At 48.5% G+C, this 19920-nt stretch overlaps 1 protein-coding gene across 1 annotated transcript in view; it reads right to left on the bottom strand.

Moving 5' to 3' along the window:
- Positions 1–629: 629 nt before the first annotated feature.
- The window catches only part of LOC139599485 (peroxidasin homolog), a 43308-nt gene continuing 24017 nt past the window's right edge, over positions 630–19920 (bottom strand). The window contains exons 8-23 of the mRNA XM_071446789.1: positions 19492–19609; positions 17819–17988; positions 17085–17357; positions 16816–16932; positions 14033–14191; positions 13169–13281; positions 11757–11913; positions 10105–10213; positions 9190–9347; positions 6409–7912; positions 5810–5944; positions 5019–5227; positions 4096–4210; positions 3684–3777; positions 3266–3383; positions 630–1990 (exon numbers count right to left, since the gene is read on the bottom strand). Of these exons, the coding sequence (XP_071302890.1) occupies positions 3288–3383; positions 3684–3777; positions 4096–4210; positions 5019–5227; positions 5810–5944; positions 6409–7912; positions 9190–9347; positions 10105–10213; positions 11757–11913; positions 13169–13281; positions 14033–14191; positions 16816–16932; positions 17085–17357; positions 17819–17988; positions 19492–19609 (3527 nt within the window). The 3' untranslated portion in view covers positions 630–1990; positions 3266–3287. The remainder of the gene's footprint in view (positions 1991–3265; positions 3384–3683; positions 3778–4095; positions 4211–5018; positions 5228–5809; positions 5945–6408; positions 7913–9189; positions 9348–10104; positions 10214–11756; positions 11914–13168; positions 13282–14032; positions 14192–16815; positions 16933–17084; positions 17358–17818; positions 17989–19491; positions 19610–19920) is intronic.

Genomic DNA, 19920 nt, shown 5'->3' with positions numbered 1-19920 from the left:
CAGTGCCACACAGGGGTGTGCAAATTCTCTGTGCATTTTCCCACTGTGTAAGGTCTCTGTGCATTTTCCCCACTGTGTAATGTCTCTGTGCATTTTTCTCACTCCAGCATGAGGAGGGGAACTGAGGATGGAGCACAGAAGGGTTTGCAGACCCAAGGGAAGGGACACCCCCTCTGCTGTCCTTCTGCAGCCCTTGTGACAAGTGTGCTCCTCACGTCACACTCCATCAGGAGCAAAAGCCTGGTTATGCCCTGAAAAAAAAAAATCTGATCAGATGCAGCACAGAGAGCTTGTGCCTCACTGTTTTAAATGAGGTCTCACTGAACTTCTGGTGTGCAAAAGGAGACTGAACTGATTTACCTTTATTGACCTTTGCCAGATTAGATCCTGCAGTGGTACCAGCGATAGACGAGTGCAGCTGATTTCTAACACACGAGGCTTTGGATCTTGATTTGCACCTAAATGAAAGAGTACTTTCAAATGACAAACATCCCTGAGGACTAAATACTGCCTCTGAGCTGAGCCACCAGACATGCAGAGCACACACTCATCCCTGCAAACCTCTGTCTGCACAGGACACACACGCACAGCTCAGCCCCATGCCAGGAAAGAGATGATAAATCACAACCTTTTTCTAGTATCTTTTTTTTATTATTATTTTCCTATTCAGTTCCACGAGCATCCCTGCTGCTTTGAATCCCTTTTAGTACTATAAAACACCTAAAAAAAAATAAAGAAGAAAAAGCATGTTCACAGAAGTTTCTGGTCCTTGTGCTGTGGGAAAGAAAGTGGAAGGATGCAGTAAAAGTGATAAAGATAATGAAGGCACAGATATCTGATGGATCAAGTATTTCCTCTTCAGTCCCCATGACCAGCTTACAAAGATGTATTAAAAACCAATCTGTCCACAGATTTGGGGTTGTGGTGGGCACACAGGGACTTCAGTTCTAGCACCACTGAGGAGCACCTCCAAAGAGCACCCAAACCAGCAGAGCTGCCTGCACAGCCCTGGTTTGGCTGCAGAGCACCAGGGAGCCACAAACACAAACAGCATTTTGCATCCACCCAAAACCCACAGCGTGGCCTCCCAGCCTAATTGACAGAAACCAGCAGCTCCCCTCCACTAATGAGAGCACCCATTACACCTAATTAGCTGAGGTTCTGTTCCAGGTCCTGTAACGTTTACACTCAAAATACATCTTCCAGCAAAGAGCCTTCTTGGAGGGAAAAAAGGAAGAGGAGCATAATTCCAATTAAGCCCCTAAATGAGAAGAAAGTTGGAGAATGGAGGTCATGCTGAGGAAAATGGCTTTGAGGAATGGCAGGTGACTCTGAGGCCATGGGATGTGCCACTTGTCACCAATGGCTGGCACAGCCCAGCTGGAGATCCAGGGTGGCCATGCTGTACCTGGCACCCCAGCCCTGAGGTGCCTCTTGGTCTTTTTGAAGGCATCAGAAGATGGCTGGGGTTTCTTCTGGGCCTCCTGTTTCTTTGTCTTTTATTTTTCAGTGATTTCTCCAGGTGTTTCCTGGTGCCACAGTGCACTTGAGGAAGGTTTAGCCTCTTAATGAATTGTTTTGGATGGGTGTCCAAGGGACAGTTCACACCAGGGCTGGTGGGTGATGACAGCAGTGCATGGGAAGAGGAGCAGAGTAGAACAGGGGCATCGAAGCAGCTTCAATTTGTCTCTACTTCCTGGGGGCTGTGGAAGAAAGAGGCACCTTGGCAGACTCTGGGCTGTCCCCATCGAGGGCAGAGCCCATCCCTGGGAGGCTGACAAGGGCAGGAGTGGTCCAGGGGCTGGGGGGCTCATAGACAGTCAGTGCAGAGGGTTCAATACAGGCAAAAGTACAGTGGTCCTGGGACAGGGAGTGGTGCAGGAGGGGTGAGAGCAGGCACAGCACCAGGGGGTCTCATGGTGGCTCTCTGAGCCCTGTAGGGGTGGGTTGGACTGGCTGGTGGAGAGCAGGAGTGCAGGTCACAGGGCACCTGAAATGGCACAAGAAAGCAGAAAAGCTCTGTAAGAGCAGCTGGAGGCAGAGTGAGCTGTTTGTACCTGGCAGGTCTGGGGCAGGAAAACCTTTAAACCCACAGTAATACTTTTCAGGGACCCTGTAAAGCCAGGCCTCATCAAGGACCTGAAACAATGGCGAGGAAAGCCAATTCATGTATCACCCTGCACTCTGTCACATTTCTGAAGCAGAGTCACTGTTTGAGTGGAAAATCTGTAAAGACCAAAACACCAAATCCTGCTGATAAACAGCCTGGCCAGCCTCCAGGCTTTCCCTTTCTGCTTTTTCCTGTGTTTATCAGCACAGACCAGCCTTTGCTTGCCCCATCCTTTAGTCTAACTTCCAGAGAATGAATGCTCCTCCTAGTACTGGCTGCCTGGCAGAACTGCACTCCTCTGCTCCTGTCCCTGAAGGAATCATTTGCAGCACATAAAACCCATTCACCACCTTCTCCAGATTGGCAGGTGCCAGGGAGCTGTTCAGCCTCTCTGTCAAGGCTGCAGGGATCTCCATGGGAAGCAGGAGAAGGGAGCTCAGGCTGTGTTCCCCGTGCCCATGAGCACCTGGACTGGAGTCCTGGCCAGGACTGTGTCACCATTGAGAAGCAGTGGGAGTCCCCAGGCTGGCAGGGGCTGGCAGGGGCTTTACACAGGCACCTCACAGCTGTGCTGCCCTGGCTTGGGCTCAACAAACAGAGGACTGGTGCCTTCAGGAGTGAGGAGCACGGTGACTCAGATGGGCAGGGGGAAATCTCTGCCAGTTTGTAAGCAAATGATGGATTGCTCCATCTGCCCAGATGTCCTTGTTCCCCAGGGGAGGAACCAGTCCATCCACTCCATCACTGAGCTTTGTGATATCCCTCCCCACAAAGGTCCTTCCAAGGCTCTTGGATTTGGGGTTATGACATTAAATGTTGTTAGAATAAACCTACCCAGAGTCCCAGGAGAATAAGCCCAGGAGACCTCACCCAAACCACCTGGTCCATCCTATACTTATGTCTTTCCCCATCTTTGCCAAACCAGTTCCTAAAGGACCTCCAGGAATGGATACGCCACCACGTCCCCAGACAGCCCATTCCAGTGAGTCACTAATCACTGCCAGCAGAAACAAGTGTCTAACCTGCTGCATTTAAGGCTATTACCTCATGTCCCATTCATCACCTCATTGCTCCATCCTCCCTGCATGGGAACACTGCTGAGGTGTCCCCCCACACTGAGCCTGTGGGGCCCCAGCTCAGAACAAACACACTGACCTTACACAAGGAGGCAACATGGTCATCTGCTTCTCCATTTGTCCCCAATCTTCTTGCCCTGTCCACGTGAGCTGGTGCTCCTGTGGTGCCACCTCAGCTGACTCTCTAGTGCATTCACCTGAGGGGGAGAAAACAGCAGCTCTGAGGGGAGTCTGCACCACTGCACAGATAATCTTTAACCTGTCCCAAATGCAGGGAGTCTGCACCACTGCACAGGTAATCTTTAACCTGTCCCAAATGCAAGGATTCTTCACCACTGCATAGGTAATCTTTAACCTGTCCCAAATGCAAGGAGTCTGCACCACTGCACAGGTAATCTTTGATCTGCCCCAAATACAAGAAGAAAATGCTGGCTCAAGTTTTCTTTGCTGAGGTTCATGACTCCATGAAAGACAAACATTGGGGCACCAAGTTTTACCTGTTTCCGTAGAGAAGTGACTGTCTTCTCCAGTTCAGCCACAAGGGACTCAAGATTCTCTCTGGAGGAAGAGCTTGGAGAAGCTGCCTCGTCTCTGGGGTCAGGGATAAAAAGTGAAAGGGGTTATGCAAACTGCAGCTTCCTGAGTGAGGGAATCATTTTGCCTTCTCCAACATCAGCCTCAAAGAGAACATCAAAGGGAAGGGCCCAGCTGCCAAAGAGCCCCTCAGCTCTTTGCACATCAGAGCTGGGCTCTGCACTCAAGTGTGGAGGACTGGCTGAGCTCAGCACCTCTCTGCTGATCCACCCCTGACCCCAGATCTCTGCAAAGCACCAGATCCACAGACCTGAATGGACTGAGTTATTGAAACTTCCGTTCCATAAACTGGAGGTAGAAGGGGTGATACTGCACCTGGGCAAGGCAGGCTTGTGCTTTGCAGGGTTTTCCTCTGGGTAGCTGAAGCCAGGAGACCTCTTGCTTCGGAACCGCTGCGAAAGAGCCCTGAATTGCCCTCGTGTCCCGCAGTCTTGGGAAGGAAGGGAAAGTCTGCAGTGAGCACTGCTGTTTGAATCAGGACTGTGTGAGCTGCAGCAGCACAAGGCAGTGCTGCCCTCCTGCACCATCCACCCTGGACACATCTCTTGGGCCAGAGGGAAGGAAGCAACCAAGGTGTGGAAAAGGGTGTGCACCACTTGTGGATTACCATCTCTCAAATGGACATCTGAACCAGAATGCAGCCCAAGGGGACCATGGCAGGATCTGAGGTTTAGTGGCAGAGATTTAGGCTCCCAAATGAATCTGTGAAGTGACACATGGTGGGAATCATGTCCTGTTTCAGTCTCTTCCTCAGTCAGAGACCAAAGCCCTCAGTGAGGTGGGCTTTCAGACAGATTAAATGAAGCTAACAGAGTTAACAGGCTTCCTAGAGAGGTGGCCAATATCCCAAACCTCTCGGGGTTTAGAAGAAGCATTTGGATATAATAATAATTAGGACATAATTAATAATTTGCTTTAACTTTTGATCAGCCCTGAATTGGTCAGGAGACTGGACAGGAGGATTGCTGCAGGTCCTTTACAGCTGAAATATTCTATTCTATTCTATTCTATTCTATTCTATTCTATTCTATTCTATTCTATTCTATTCTATTCTATTCTATTCCATTCCATTCTATTCCATTTCTATATTCAGTTCTCTTTGCACCCATTTGCTGACCCAGGGGTCTCATGGTACAGCCAGAAATCAGCTACAATTCCATAAAAGCTGCTGTGGCACGTGACAAATGCCACCCAGAGTGACACCCACACCAGTGGGTGTCAGAGCATCCTCTCCTTACCCTCACAACAGTCCTGCCACAGGCGGAGGTCCACGGCAGGGATCTCCTCACAGCTGACCATGCCCTGCAGGTATGATGCCACCTGGAACACATCCCTCTGCAGCTGCTGGATGTGGTCACTGTTGTCACAGATGACACGAGCCAGGGACGCCTGTCTGATCTGAGTCAGCTGCGCCGGCGTGAACACTCCGGGGTTCTCATACCAAAATCTGCAGTGGGGTGTAATCACAGCATGACTCAGGAGTGGGAGAGGAGGGAGGAGTGAGTGAGTGAGTGAGTGAGTGAGTGAGTGAGTGAGTGAGTGAGTGAGTGAGGCTGGGAAAGGAAGATGAGCTCCCTGACATCTGTGTGGCAGCACCCACACGCCTCAAAATGAGCGTCTGCTCTGGTGTCAGGTGGCTGCAAACACAGATGGCTTTTTCTGAACCCACAAACCCCCGTGCTCCTGCCCTAAGTGCATCACCAGGCAAAGGTGTCTCATTCACACAAGCAGCAAACAGGGATTAGAAAGAAGCTCCTGTGGACATTTTCTAGGATTTTCATGAGATACTGGGAACATCCTCAATGATTCCCAGTGTTCTGCAGTGAAGTGAGAATCATTAAATCAAGAAAGGACATCTTGATGGTAACTGTGACAAGTGTTCTTGCAAATACACAGGACAGAGAAGACTGTTCCTCATATCATAAGACAATAAATAAGAAAAAAAAATACATATTCTTCTTCTTCCTGTAAGGCAACAAACCTCCCAAAGAGAATACCAAAGGATTTGGGATGATTCCAATGGCAATACCTGTCTCCATCCCTCAGCCTTCTGAACTGAGTCGTTAACAGGCACATCAGCGTTGGTCCCACTCTGGTCCCAGGGACAAGATCCTCCACCATAAGTGCTGGAAACAGGTCAATATTTTTGGTAGTTCCATATAAACTGCAGGATAACAGATATTTAAAAAAAAAAAGTTAAAAGGCTCTCAAAGAGTGGTGATAATATAAATCTGACACCAACATAGAAATTTGTATGTCAGGAACTCATCTGGACAATTTTTTAAATGGTTTTATCTAAAAGACAATAGGATAAAGACCTGCCTTGGAAGAGGCAGACAGGGCAGATAGGACGCAGTTTAATCTGACTGGAAAATAGCTCCAAGGCTCAATCTGCTCCCAAACTACACCACAGCAGTGCCTGACAACATTCCACCCAAAACCAGACTGATCACTTGGAGAAACTTCATTTGTCTAACGTCATTGTTAAACCACAGTTATTACCCTATCTTAACATCTGTGGGGGGCAATATGTGGGAAGGTTAATTCATGGGTGTACTGGAAGAAGCAAGAACTTTTCACTGACTGGTCTCCAGTAATTCTGATCCTTCCACATCCAGGCTACAGTACCTCCTGAGCTTTTCTCTGATCTCCAAGTTCTTTATCTCATTTCGGAGGTCCTCAAACTCCTGCGCTGAGGAGAGGTTGCAGAAGACCCTGAAGTCGTTGTAGGGTGGGATGCCATGGTCTCGCCCTCTCTGAATGTTGATAGCAGCCAAGTCCAGTGACACAGAGTGTGCCATGGAGAAGAGTTTCTCTGTCAGCTCCATGTTGAGGAGTTCAGAGGGCACCCGCATTTTCCCAGGAACCCCAAACAGCCCCCGGAGGAGGGGGTCGATCCCCCCTTCCTGCATGATCCTGAAAGGGGAGAAGAAGGCCTTGTGCAGGGGGATGTGGCCTTGTGGGATGGGCTGGAAGGTCTCGTTCAGACGGTACAGGATGGGGTTGATCAAGGTGTGCCCAAAGCGGAATGCGGCCGTGGCAAAGGCGTTGAGAATCCCCGCGTTGACGTTGGGGTTGTAGCCTTTGTACTCACCCAGCATCTTCATCCCAGCCTCCCCAAGGACCTTGGGCAGCCACTGGGCATAGGTGATGTGCTGCATCTGGGCACCCACAATCTTCCTCGCCTCGTGGTACAGGAGGTTCCCATCCCAGTGCGGGTTGAGGGCGGCCAGCTCGGCAGCAACGCGGTTGTGCTCCCTGAACCACAGCGTGTGCATGGCCGTGAGCCCCAGCTGCTCGTTGGCACGGTGGTCTCCTGCCAGGAAGCACGGCACGGGGCTCTCATTCTCATCCCTCATGCACTCCGTGGGTGGCCCCACAGCAAAGGGAAGGAGGTGCTTCCCCGAGCTGGGCACAACTTGCCCTCTCTTCAGCAGCCCTTTCTGGCTGCTCAGATCCCGCAGCTCCCGCGATTCCTGCTCCGTGCTGCCGTAAACGTTGGAGGCGTCAATGTAGGATGTCAGGTGGTTGATTTGCTCCCTGGCATAGACAGAGTTCATCAGCAGGGAGGTCATGCCGCTGCCACACACGGGGCTTGAGCGCACAAAGAACATGCAGCGCCCGTTCCGCACGCGGGGGTCGTTGGCAGGGACAGCGATGGAGAAACAGGGAGGGTCGTTGGTGCACACCTCGCTGCAAGGGGCTCCATCTGAGAAACGGGACATGCTGATGGCTGCCACCGTCTGGTCCATGTCATGGTCCAGGAACTGGCCCCACTGCATGAGCATGTGCGTGAACTGGTCATCGGGGGTGATGGTCTCGGTCCCGATCATGGCAGTGGAGACAAGGCGAGGTAGAGGAAGGGGCAGATCCCTGGCATCTTCTGCCAAGGAAAACCCTCGGGGCAGGTTAAATCCATTCTGGTAGGCAGGTTTGAGGAGCCTCTGGAAGGCTGTGAGGGATGCACCCCACATGGGGTGCTGGAGGTTGTTACAGGAGCCGTCGTGGGTCCTGTACTTCTTGTGGAAGCAGATGTCGGAGCAGTTGGGCGTGCGGCGGTGCGCGGAGCAGCCCGACAGGTTGGCGATCATGGTCAGGTAGTGAGGGGACACCAGGTCATTGTAGCGATAGCCTGCAGAGGGAAGGGCAGAGCACCAGGTCAGGCATCACCTGCAGCCTCCTGATTCCCACTGTGCCACGGAACAGCTCTGTGTGAAAACCCCTGGCGGGATGGGCATGAGGATGGCCGGGTCTCTGAGCGTGGTGTTGCTGTGGAATTTATGGGAGGCAAAAGAAGCACAGGATCACATCTGACCCACAAAGCAAAAATGAAAGGGAAAAGAGTTTAACTGCACAGAGCTGGAAACCAGAAATGTTGTGACTGGCAGAGCCAACTGTGGGGGTGGTCTTGGTCCCTATTCTAGGTTTATTTTATGGCTCCCTGGGTTATTGCTGCCACCACGAGCTCTGTCACCCACCCAAGCTCTACGTGACGAGCAGCAGGAAGCCGTGGGTGACTGCCAGGGCACTGCTGGGCCGTGTGAAAGCGCTGAATGATGCTGCATTGTGTGGATGCTGACAGGGCAATGAGGAGGAGAGGCTGGCAGTCCAACCAGCCCAGACCAGACCTGCCGCCTGGAGAGGCATTCCTCGCACCCTGGAATACATCCAGGCAGGAAAAAATATTTACAGGCCCCAAACACACAATGCCTGCTACATGATGAATCACACGTACAGGTAGAAGCACACAGTGTACAGGAATGTTTGTTGTAAATCAAAGAAGTGCCAGCTAGGAAGTTTTGGGGTCCAGCTGCTGCATGATTAGACCCCATTAGTTATTTTTGGTGTTACACTGCTTTGTTGTTTGCTGTCCTACCTTGATAGAAGGAACCTGAGTTGCTGGGACTTACCTGAGTTTGTAGCTAAGAGGTGAAAGTAGTAGAGACAGAAAAGGGATATCCCACTTCCTCTGTAACAGCACCCAAATACCTCAGAGTTCACAGCACTGCTCTTGTTGCCATTTGGAGGGCAGGAAACATCTCAGACCATCTGTTGAGGGTCTGAACTTCAGACCCACAAGGATACTCCTTTATCAGTTAGATGGCTAATATTTTTTTAAGGAATAGGGCTTTTATAGCTGTCTAAGAAATCTTTACTAAAACAGGCAATGAAAACATTTTCCTGGGTATCAAATTGGTTCAGTAAACGTAAGACCAACCCTTCAGCTGTTAAAAACCCATGAGATATAGAAAGAATTGCCATCCAGACAACACATTTCTTGATATACCCAACATTTATCTGGATTTTTGATACACCACTGCACAGTTTAAACTTCCTGGATGTCTACATATCATTGTTTTCATTTTATCCTGCACACAAAATTAAGAAGGGAAATAAAATCTCTCCTACCTGTGACATTCATGTCCACAATCAGCCCTTGCTGCACGTGCTCCTGAATCAGCTGCAGGGTCCTTTCAAAGATCTCCCCTGCCCTGGCTGTCTCGATGGTGTAGGGGTCCCTCGGGTAGCGGAACAGAGCCAGGAGGTCATTGGGAGTCTTGGGGCGCCTGTTTCCAGGAATTAAAAGTGATGCAGGATCATTAAAATTAATTAACTCTGCCCAGGGCAGTGAGACCCTACAAGCAGCAAGAGTCAGGCTCTAAGCTGGTCTAGTGCTTGGCCCCCAAATTAGTGAATAAGACCAACGTGGCTTGTCTGCACATTGCAGATGATTAAAGAAAGGATATTTTTCCCCAGGAAAATGCACATATTTAATTCCCTCAGTTTCTCTGGGGTTTTTCTGTGATAGTAATTTATTTTTTCACTTTTCAACAGCTGAAACCCAGAGGGTTTCTGGCTTAATACAAACTGTCCATCCTTCCAATAAAAACATATATTGGAGTAGAAAAGGATTGAATCATATTCACTCAAGAATTTATTTTTTATTGAGAAAATGGTTGGAATTTTTATATTATTATTTTTGTACACCCTCCACAAAGTCAGTTGCATTCATAAAATGACTACTTTGATTATTTTCCTTTTTATTCACTATCTGCACAACCAGCTCCAGCTGACAAAATGCAGATAGAAGTGACATAAGAGATGATGCTCATGTATCTCACTTTTCCAGAATCCCAAATCTGTTGGGAAGCTCTATCACATCCTACATGGTGCCGGCTCAACCTCCGAAAAAATCGAAAAAATCCTGTATCTTTGCTTTGTGGGCTGCCAGTGCTAAAACGAGCTTGGAGAAAGCTTCATTTCTTGTGGGTTTTTATCACTTTTCTGCCTCAGGCCCCAGCTCCAGGCCCTTCCCACACTTACTTGCTGAAGAGCTCGGTTCGTGTGGAGTTGATGGCGTGGTCCACGCTGCTGATGGCCTCGCGCAGCGACGTGGCCACAAACGTGTCCCCGCTCCTCCCCACGTCCGTGGCTGCCCAAAGCACAGAGAAACAACAAAACGCCCTCAATTTGCTTCGATATTAATGGGCCCCCCCAGCTCAGGAAAATCTGTGCAGCAGCACCAGCTCCAGTGACCTTGCTGCCGAACAAACAGCGTTTCTGTTTGTAATATAAACACCATGGATTGATTTTGTTTATTCTGAAGAATGTGAACTGCCTGAAAAAGGAGGTGACTTTTTCAGGAGATGTCTGTGGGCACACATTCACGATTTTCTCCTGTACAGCTTTGCAAAAAAAAAAGGCCTGTTTTGGTTAGCGGTTAAACTGCAAAAAGAAAATGTAAAAATCACAGTGGGTTAATCCAAAAGAATATATTTGTTTCCCACAAAGGTACTTGCCAAATTAATGAAATTAATTTAAATATATTGCTCATGTATTAATTTTCTGTTTGTGGAAGACTTTACTTATTAATTATTTGTAGTATTTAATAGGTATTTATTATAATAATAGTTCAAACTTAGTGTTAACACATTTTCTACATCATTTTAGATAAAAATACCAAAGTTGTTGTTGGAATACCTTCAGAAGTAAAGACATCACTTCTTTAAAATTACTACAGCATGCATTTTTGAGCCAGGGCCTTTGTCACAGCTGAACAAACCAGTTCCCAGTTGGCTACTGGTGTATGCTAGAGCCAGCTGGTGAACGAGGCACCAATCAAGAATAAACCACAGAAATTATCTCAGGAATTATTTCAAACAACAAACACACTTCTGACCATTTTCAGCTCCTTGCTTACAGCCCCTTTATGGAAAATGTTACTTAATTCATCTAATAAGTGACCAAGTGGCTATTGCTGGAACAGCTCTTTCTTATGTTTTAAACTTTTTTGCTTGCCTTTGATTTCTTTTCTCCTTTGCCAGGTTTCTTACCCTCTAAGAGGTACAATTTCCCCTCTGACCTCTGGTTTGACCAGCAGAGGAGAGCTACTCCTCCTGGTTCATTACAGCTTCCCTAACGCACAGAGCAGGAGATTGAAAACCAGACCTAGTTCCCATTCCCAAGAGCGGTGCACGATCTAAGGCTGCACTTGATGATCCTGAAGGTCTTTTCCAGCCTCAGTGATTCTGTGAGTCTATGATTCTATGGCTGAGCAGACATTTAAACCCCTGTATTTGCAGTGACAATGTTGTTCTGCTCCTCCCTTCCCTGGCATGCAAGGTTTTGGTCAGATGATGATTTGGGAGCACATTGGCACATTTTAATAAGTTTCTCCCTCCCAGCAGAGGCAATAACTACATGGACACTGACAGCTGGGCTTGCAGGAGGAGGTTTAAAACAACACCTTTGGCTTTGCAGGGAGCAACTGCAGCTCAGCTGAGCAAACAGCGAGGGGCAGCTGGGAGAGATGCGTGGGCTTTCCCAACGAGGTGACTCCAATCCAAAAGGACCTGTCTGCAAAGAAGCTGAAGAAATCATTTCTTACATAATTATCTGCTCAAAGTGTAGCTGCCAACAGAGCACAGCAGGTCCTTGCATGGGAGCCAGAGAAGGCTCAGGGGGAGATACAGTACCGGTGATGGTGAGCTGCATGGCACTCGAGGTGAAGCCAAAGGGGTTCCTTGCTATGCACTCGTATCTGCCCTGGTCAGCCACGCCCAGGTCCTGAATGGAGAGGGTCCCATCCTGGCTGATGTGGAACTTGCCACTCTCTGTGATCTGGATGCCCTCCTGTTGCACCATCAAAGGCAAGAAGCTGTATCAGAGCACGGAAAGCTTCCCACCAGCCCAGCCTCCAGCCTGCTCAGCAAACCCAGGGATGGATGTGATGAGCAAATGTGGCCACCAGATGTTAGCATTGCTCTTCCAGAGAAACCAGAGACAAGGCCAAAGACACCTGTTCCTGATGGCACCCACAGTGAGGAGGTCCCTGCTCAGCTCCTTCCCCTGGCCCAGCTCAGGTCATCCCCACAGGACACCCCACAGGACACCCCACACAGACACCCCACAGGACACCCCACACAGATACCCCACACAGACAGGCTGGCTGGAACAAGTCCCAGGCCCTGATGCCCCCACAGAAGTTTCATAGCACAGAATTAAGTTGAAATATTTTCAGTTTTAGGACAACCTGAAACTGATGGATTTTTACTGGCCTTGACCTGCAAATCTTTTCTTTTTTCTGGCTCTGACAGCATCACTCAAACCCATTCTCTCAGCCTGGCTGGTGACAGACGTGACTTTAGGTTTTACTTTTTTATCTTCCTGCATCTTAACATCTTTCTGCTGCCCTGTCACAACCTAAACTTGCTCTGCTGCCCTCTCAGGCCCTTTCCTTCTGCTCCCACTGCTGGTTGAGCCCATAGAAAGCTGCAAAGAAGGAAAGCTGATTCACCTCCCACCAGACGTTTATGGAGGAAGTGTCGCTCAAGCATTTTCTGTGCCTGACTGTGCTCAAAGGCAGGGCAGGTAACAAGGAAGGTCCCAAGTGTTGTACTACAGCATAGCAGGAAAAAAGTCAGAAGAACTGAAGCTAATGAATTTTGGAAAGAGCAGCCAGGCTGTTGTGTGATTTTGAGGGATCACAACTTTGCCCCATGATCCCCAGCTGGAGCCAACAAGCATCATCCAGTACCATCAGCAGAAATCCTGGATACAAGGACAAACTACTTAGAAAAAAATCTATTTTCAGGGTTGCTTTTTTTTTTCTTCCAGGGATGGTCAATCAAGTTTTTATATCATCCTGGAATGTCATTGGCTTCAAGTAACTCTTTTGGAAGGAAGAAAAGGAGAATGCTTGCTGCAAGGCTTTGAGCCTGAGAAACTGCCATGCTCTCTTAAAAACCCCAAATCAGTGGAAATGTTGGTCCTTATCCACGTGTATTGCATAACTAATGAAACTGGGAGAGGTGTTGAAGGAGAGAGTTGTTTAATTCTCCCCTAGAGGAGCTGTCCCCCTCCCCAGTGATGTGAAATCCCCACGTACCTTGACCCAGGTGATGGTGGGCCTTGGGTCTCCCTGGGCAGTGCAGGAAATGGAAACGTCCTGGCCTGTCTCTGCCACCAGGTCTTGGGGGGGATGGAGGAACACTGGGATCACTGTGCAACACAGGGAAAAATGTGAAAAAGAAGGAAGAAGGTGAAGAAGAACAACTTACCTCTGCCCTAAAACCTCCATCTTGCTTCATATTTATTTCTATATTCTAAAACCCCAAACTCTAAGTTTTCCACCTTGTAATATTACACCCTTCTAACCAACTACACACCCATAATCCCAGTGCTATCAACCAGTTTTGGAAGCCTTCTCCACAGCCTCAGGTTGTTGAGGTGTTGGGAGGGTCCCCAGGATGAGGTGAGAGATGAGAATTGACTCCAAATTCTCAGAAGCTGATGTATTATATTATATTATATTATATTATATTATATTATATTATATTATATTACATCATATCATTATAAGGTATACTAAAAAAACTATACTAAAGAAAGAGAAAAGATGCATCAGAAAGGTAGAAAAGAATGGTGATAAAAACCCGTGGCACACTCAGCGAGTCTGACACAGGTGGCTGTGATTGGCCATTAATTAAAAACAATTCACATGCTGGGTAAATAGTTCTCCAAATCGCATTCCAGAGGAGCAAAACATGGAGAAGCTGAGGCTTCTCGTCTTGCCAGGAGAAGAAATCCTGGTGAAGGGATTTTTCATAAAATATCACAGCGGCAGTAAGTCAAATGCGGTCTTCCCTTGCGGGTCTGCGCCTTTCAGCACGGAAAGCTTAACATTCTCAGCATCCAGGGTTCCAACAATTTGCCACAAAAGCAATGTCCCAGCTCTGCCAGCCCAGCTCACCTCGCGGGGTCACGGAGAGCTGCACGGGGGTGCTCGTGCCGCCGATGGCGCTGATGGCGTGGCACTCGTACTGCCCGTGGTCGTGCAGGGCCACCCGCCCCACGCGCAGCGTGCCCGTGGCCAGCACGCTGTGCCGCCGGTCGCTCGGCAAGGGCCCGCCTGGAGGATCAAGCAGCTCGTTAATTCCCTCATCCCACTGATGCCAGGACAATTTTTGCTTTGGTGTGCTCTTCGTAGCTATCCGTGGCTCTGGAAGCGGTTGTTGGATAGTTATAAAGTTTCCTAACGCCATCGCTTTTCCTGTCAGACAAATTCCTGATGGCTGGTTCTGATCTTGCTTCTTATGGGAATCAAGGACAAGACACCTTCCCAAGACACTTTCCCAGGACACCTTTCCAAGACACTTTCCCAAGACACTTTCCCAAGACACCTTTCCAAGACACCTTCCCAAGACACTTTCCTAAGACGCTTTCCCAAGACACCTTCCCAAGACACCTCGTGCATAAGACATGAACAACTAGCAGGGACGGAGGCTTCACAAGGGGTTGAACCAAGAGGGGGAATGACTTCATTGCTGCATTGGGACGCTCGTGCCGCCGATGGCGCTGATGGCGTGGCACTCGTACTGCCCGTGGCCGTGCAGGGCCACCCGCCCCATGCGCAGCGTGCCCGTGGCCAGCACGCTGTGCCGCCAGTCGCTCGGCAAGGGCCCACCTGGAGGATCAAGCAGCTCGTTAATTCCCTCATCCCATCAATGCCAAAATGAGCTTTGCTTTGGTGTGTTCTTCATATCTATCCGTGGCTCTGGAGGCTCTTGTTGGATTGTTATAAAGTTTCCTAACGCTAGTGCTTTTCCTGTCAGACAAACAAATTCCTGAGGGCCGGTTCTGATCTTGCTTCTTAGGGGAATCAAGGGCAAGACACCTTCCCAAGACACTTCCTTGTGTATTAGACATGAACAACGAGCAAAGAGTTTCAGAAGGGGTTGAACCAAGAGGGGGAATGACTTCATTACCTGTGTTTCCAACTGGGGATTCTTGTCAATTATGAGAATTTGCTGCAAGTTATAAAACTGTACTTGCCCTATGTCACCTGTGCTTTGACACGTGTGCATTTTCAGCACATTCTCAGCATGCAATTAAAGACCTGCTTTTATATTACTTCCTATATTAATATTGTCACAAAAGTGTTTTGTGTTGTTTCTAGATTTTGAAGGCATAACCATCACTGTAGGGGTCTGTGTGATAGTCACATATTTTATTTCCTTCCCAGCATCAATTGCCCTGAAATATCACCTTTACACACTGAATTGTCTTGTCTGATCAGCTGGGAAGAGCTGGAACCCTTTTTCTTTCCTCCTAAGTATTTTCTTAGAGCAACCTGCAGATTTTTTTGACGCTTGATGGATAGCAAATCACTCTTCAATTATCCAAACTCTCTGTTTCATCAAATAAATGGGAACATTTGGCATTGTCTTTCTAAATTTTTTGGTCTGATTTTTTGGTCTGGAAACAGTTGTTTCAATATTTTCTGTATTTCAGGAGAAAAGCTAAAAACTAAACAGCTTTAACAAACCCAAATAAAATTATCAAAATTTGTCAGGCTAGCAACTTTTTTTATATATACTCCATTTTCCTCCATTTATTCATCCTCTACTTATTTATCCCAATATGCTCTCAAAAGTGGCTTTGAGACGAACAATGCTCATCTCAATGCTCCCTTCCTCTTGCCTTGCTTTCAGCATGTGAAAGCACTGTAAAGCTTCATTGGGTTTTTTATTTATGGAGTGCTGAGTACAGACCTGGTTACAAAGCAGTTATGAACCTCACTTCTTGTCACTGTGCTCCTTTCCATGTGCCTAAGATATATTTTCTGGGAAGTGGAGGAAAACAGGTTAAAGGAGATAGAGAACATGCTGGCAGAGCAGAATTTCAGCTGGTCCTTCTTAACTACGCATCAGGGCCATTGCTGTGGAAGCTGGAACACAATACCCACAAAATCTCCACAGCCCTAAACCATTAATTATGGCTTGTGAAGCATAAGGAAAAGTTGGAGGACCTCTGGGCCAAGCATTATTGGCTTCTGTCCCAGAAAGTGTTGGATGAGATCAGTTCAGTGGAGCCAGCATTAACAATTATTTGAGACTTTAAAAGTTCACCACCACCTGTTGTCCCAAAATCTTTTTTCCTAAGCTATGAGAAAACTCTGAGGTGTGCCAGTGAATGGTGCCCTTCTGCAACGTGCACCACAGGGGCAGCAAATCAGGGACAATGACACAGAGCTGGCACATGGTGGTACTGCAAAAGGAAGGGGTGGAATCATCAACCCAGAAGTGTTAAAAAAAAAGTGTAGATTTGGCATTTAGGGACGTGGTTTAGTGGTGAACGTGGCAGTGTTGGGTTAAAGGCTGGAATTCATGATCTTAGAGGTCTTTTCCCACTCAAACAATTCTGTGATTGATATCCACTGATTTGGAGTGTCCAGATCTCGCCTTTTCAGAGGAGGTGGGAAGCCACTGCAGGAAGAAGTGTAATGCTTTCCATGGGTTTCATGCTGATGAAAACCATCACACTCCTTCCTTGTGACAGAGACCCAAGATGCTCCTTCCCCAGTGCTTAACACCATCCTTGGTGATCTACAACACACCTCCTTGTGGGACTGGGTCTGTGCTGGTCACAATTTGTCCTGTGCCACCACCCTGGACCAGCAGCTCAGCTGTTCCCACCCACACCCTGTGGATGATGGCATGGGAGAGAGAAGCCACAAGTCAAGTGAGGCAGTACCTGCCCTTGTCCAGGTAATCACTGGGGGAGGGTGACCCTCAGCAGAGCAGGGGAAATCCACGCTTTGTCCCTCAGTTACTGTCTGATCCGTGGGAATGACGAGAAACCTGGGAGAATCTGGAAGGGAAAGCAATGACTGAGCAGCAGGAAACACTCAGGGAGTTCATGGGAGCAGAACCAGCCACAAGACTCAAACACTCCCCACTGACCAAACACTGTGTCCCAGAAATGTCCCGGAACCCTCCCAGGATCAGCCTGGGAGCCCTGACCTTGCACTATGATCCTTGCTGTGGCCTGGATGGATCCCTCAGAGTTGCTGGCATTGCAGTTGTACTGCCCCTGCTCCGAGAAGGTGACGTTCTGGATGAAGAGTCCTCCGGAGCTGGTGATGGTGAAACGGGAATCCTGTGGCAGAGGAGAGCCCGTGCCAAGGGTCCAGCTGATGCGGGGCTGGGGGTGCCCAGAGACCCCACACTCCAGGGTGACACTTTCCCCAACCAGCACTTCAGTGTTCTGTGGCTGGATCACAAAAGTGGGCTTGGCTGGAAGGAAAGGAGAGCTTTAGGAGCCAGCTCTGCTGCCTGCTCACTGATGGGCAGAAGTTGCTTGGACTCCTCTGCAACCCAGCAACCCACCCTGGTTCTACCCTGACATCCAAACCTTCACTGTGAGCAATGCCCCACCATCTTCCTACACCTCCTCACACCCACTCACCCAGTCCTGGAGCATCCCCACACCCATGTTCCCTTCACCCTGGGGAAGAATTCAGAATTCATCCCAGACTTCAAACTCCCTCCCCAGTCCCAATTACCTTCAATCCCTCAGTTCCCCTTTTCCCGCTCCAGTGGGAACCCCTGAAGCTCAGGCCTCACTTGCCTGCCTCCTCTCTCCCCCAGCACACCAACAACACCTTGGCATAGACAAAGCTGGGACTGACTCTGATTTAGCTCCATTCCCATCTCCAGCCCCCCAGGCTGTAAAGGGGTGCAGAAAGCTCAATTACACGGGGTGCCAAAATAGCGCAGCACGACCTCCTGTGTCTTGACCTCCCCAGCAATGTTCTTGGCCATGCACTGGTAGACGCCTTTGTCCGACTCCTTGGTGTTCTGGATCATCAAGGTACCATCTTGCAACAGGTTCAGGCGGTTGTCATCTTTCATGTCAATCTTATTACTGAAAAAACAGCCACAAACGGGCAAAATCTGAAAGGAATAAGGACTGGTGGTCCCCCCCCACCCCGGGGGGATTTGGGGGCTTTGCATTGCAGTAAGTTGGTGTTTCTGGAGCTATTCTGAGACTTCATGAAATTTCCAGCAAGAGTTCTGACTCACAGCACTGAAGTGCAGCTCCAGCTCTGATTTGCTCCCTGGGCGAGTTGTTTTTTCTCTCCCCACTGACTACACAGGACATTTACAGCCCATCAGGAGAGCATTCTGTTCCCGTGTCACTGCCATTGTCAGGGCGTCCTGGCCCGGAATGCCTGTTCCTCTTACTCACTAAGTGCAAATTTAACAATTAATTAATATTGTTCTTGTGTGCAGCCATTGCTATTCAAACTCCAGACTCAAAGGCCTGAGAGGAGCAAAAAGCTCTGAGAAGTCACCATGGGACCCCAACACAGCTTGGACTCCAACCCAGCCCGAGAGCTGTGAAACATCTTCCTTTTCTCTGCAGTGACCTGTGGCTCCTGGATCCCAGCCCGTGGCAGAAGGTCCCAGGGCTGCATCCCATTTGTCCCAGCACGAAGGAATCTTGGATGGCTGCAGATGATGGAAAGGGAAGAAGGGATCTCTCTCCCCCTAGGACAAAGGCTGAACCCACCATGCAATCTAATCTGCTTGCTGGGCATTTATTTAATTCCCCTGGTGTCTCCTCTCTCCAGCCATATCTCGTTTGTTGAGCATTTATTATCATTATCCTTCTTACAATGCTGTCTTTGGGAGCCTGCCAGCATTTCCCTAACAAAACCTTCCTTCCAAAGGGACTTAACTCAGCCATAAACTTTTGCTCTGGGCTGAAACTCTGCCTGGTGGGGGGTTTGCTGAAGAAGCACACATTGATCATTTTTTATTAATAACCAAGCCCTGCTCAGGCTTCACCAGCCAAGAAGCTCATAAAGCAGCAAGGCAGCTTCACTTCCACAGTGGGCACAAAATATTTTATTGTGCAGCATTTCCCAGAACACTCTGGCATCTAGCACATAACCTATACACAAATTTGCAAATTCTGTCCTTCAGTGGAGCACAGCAATTTTTCCTTTTGGAAAGAAACCTCATACCTAGCACAATCAGCCTTTAGTGAGAAGCATTTCAGCAGTTAACAAATGGCAAGCATGGTGGCTGAGAGCAACATGAAACTCTAATTTTATTTTTTTCCTGATCAAAAGACAACTGCTTTTAGCCTGCAGAGTGTGTTTATAGGAAAGTTATAAGCTCTTGGAATCCATTACAAACGCAGATTAAATATTTCAAATGCAGATGAAAACACCACTTGGATTACATGGTCACCAGAGAATGCTGTTAAAAGGAAGGTAAATATAACCCATGAAATAACCATTTCTTTATACTTCTTTTTTTTTAACGTTGTGTGAAACAACTTTTGTAATTACAGGCAGGCACTGAAGAGCTCAGTGCTTGAAAACCTTTGCCACCCCAGGGCTCCTTGCATGTGACTTACTTATTGTGCAGCCAGATGATGGCAGGCTTTGGGTTTCCTTCTGCCCTGCAGGTGAAATAAACTGTGTTTCCCAGGAGCACATCCACGTCCTGGGGCTCTGAGGTTATTCGAGGCCTCTCTGCAAAACACCATTTGAACAAAACCCAGTGCAAAGCAGCACAAAAATTCAGCCCAGCTGGGGTGTGGTGGGGCACACAACAGCCATCCTGCAATGCCCCAAGAAACAGGTACAGCCCCAGGCACAGCAGCATCCACTCAGAGCCACCCCAAAACTCACTAACACCTGCAAATATCATGAAGGAATAGCATCATTCACCTGTAAAGGCCCTGGGGAATTATGGCTGTTCCTATTCCCAGTAGCTGGGCAGTGGATGAGTTCCCACAGTCCTGACTGTACAGGGGATCATTACAGAGCTGGTCCCTGTCTCC

Source organism: Agelaius tricolor, unplaced genomic scaffold, assembly GCF_023055355.1.
Source record: "Agelaius tricolor isolate 1412-34295 unplaced genomic scaffold, bAgeTri1.0.p SCAF_23, whole genome shotgun sequence".
In the NCBI taxonomy this organism is placed as follows: Eukaryota; Metazoa; Chordata; class Aves; order Passeriformes; family Icteridae; genus Agelaius; species Agelaius tricolor.
This window is presented reverse-complemented; position numbering and strand designations above follow the sequence as displayed.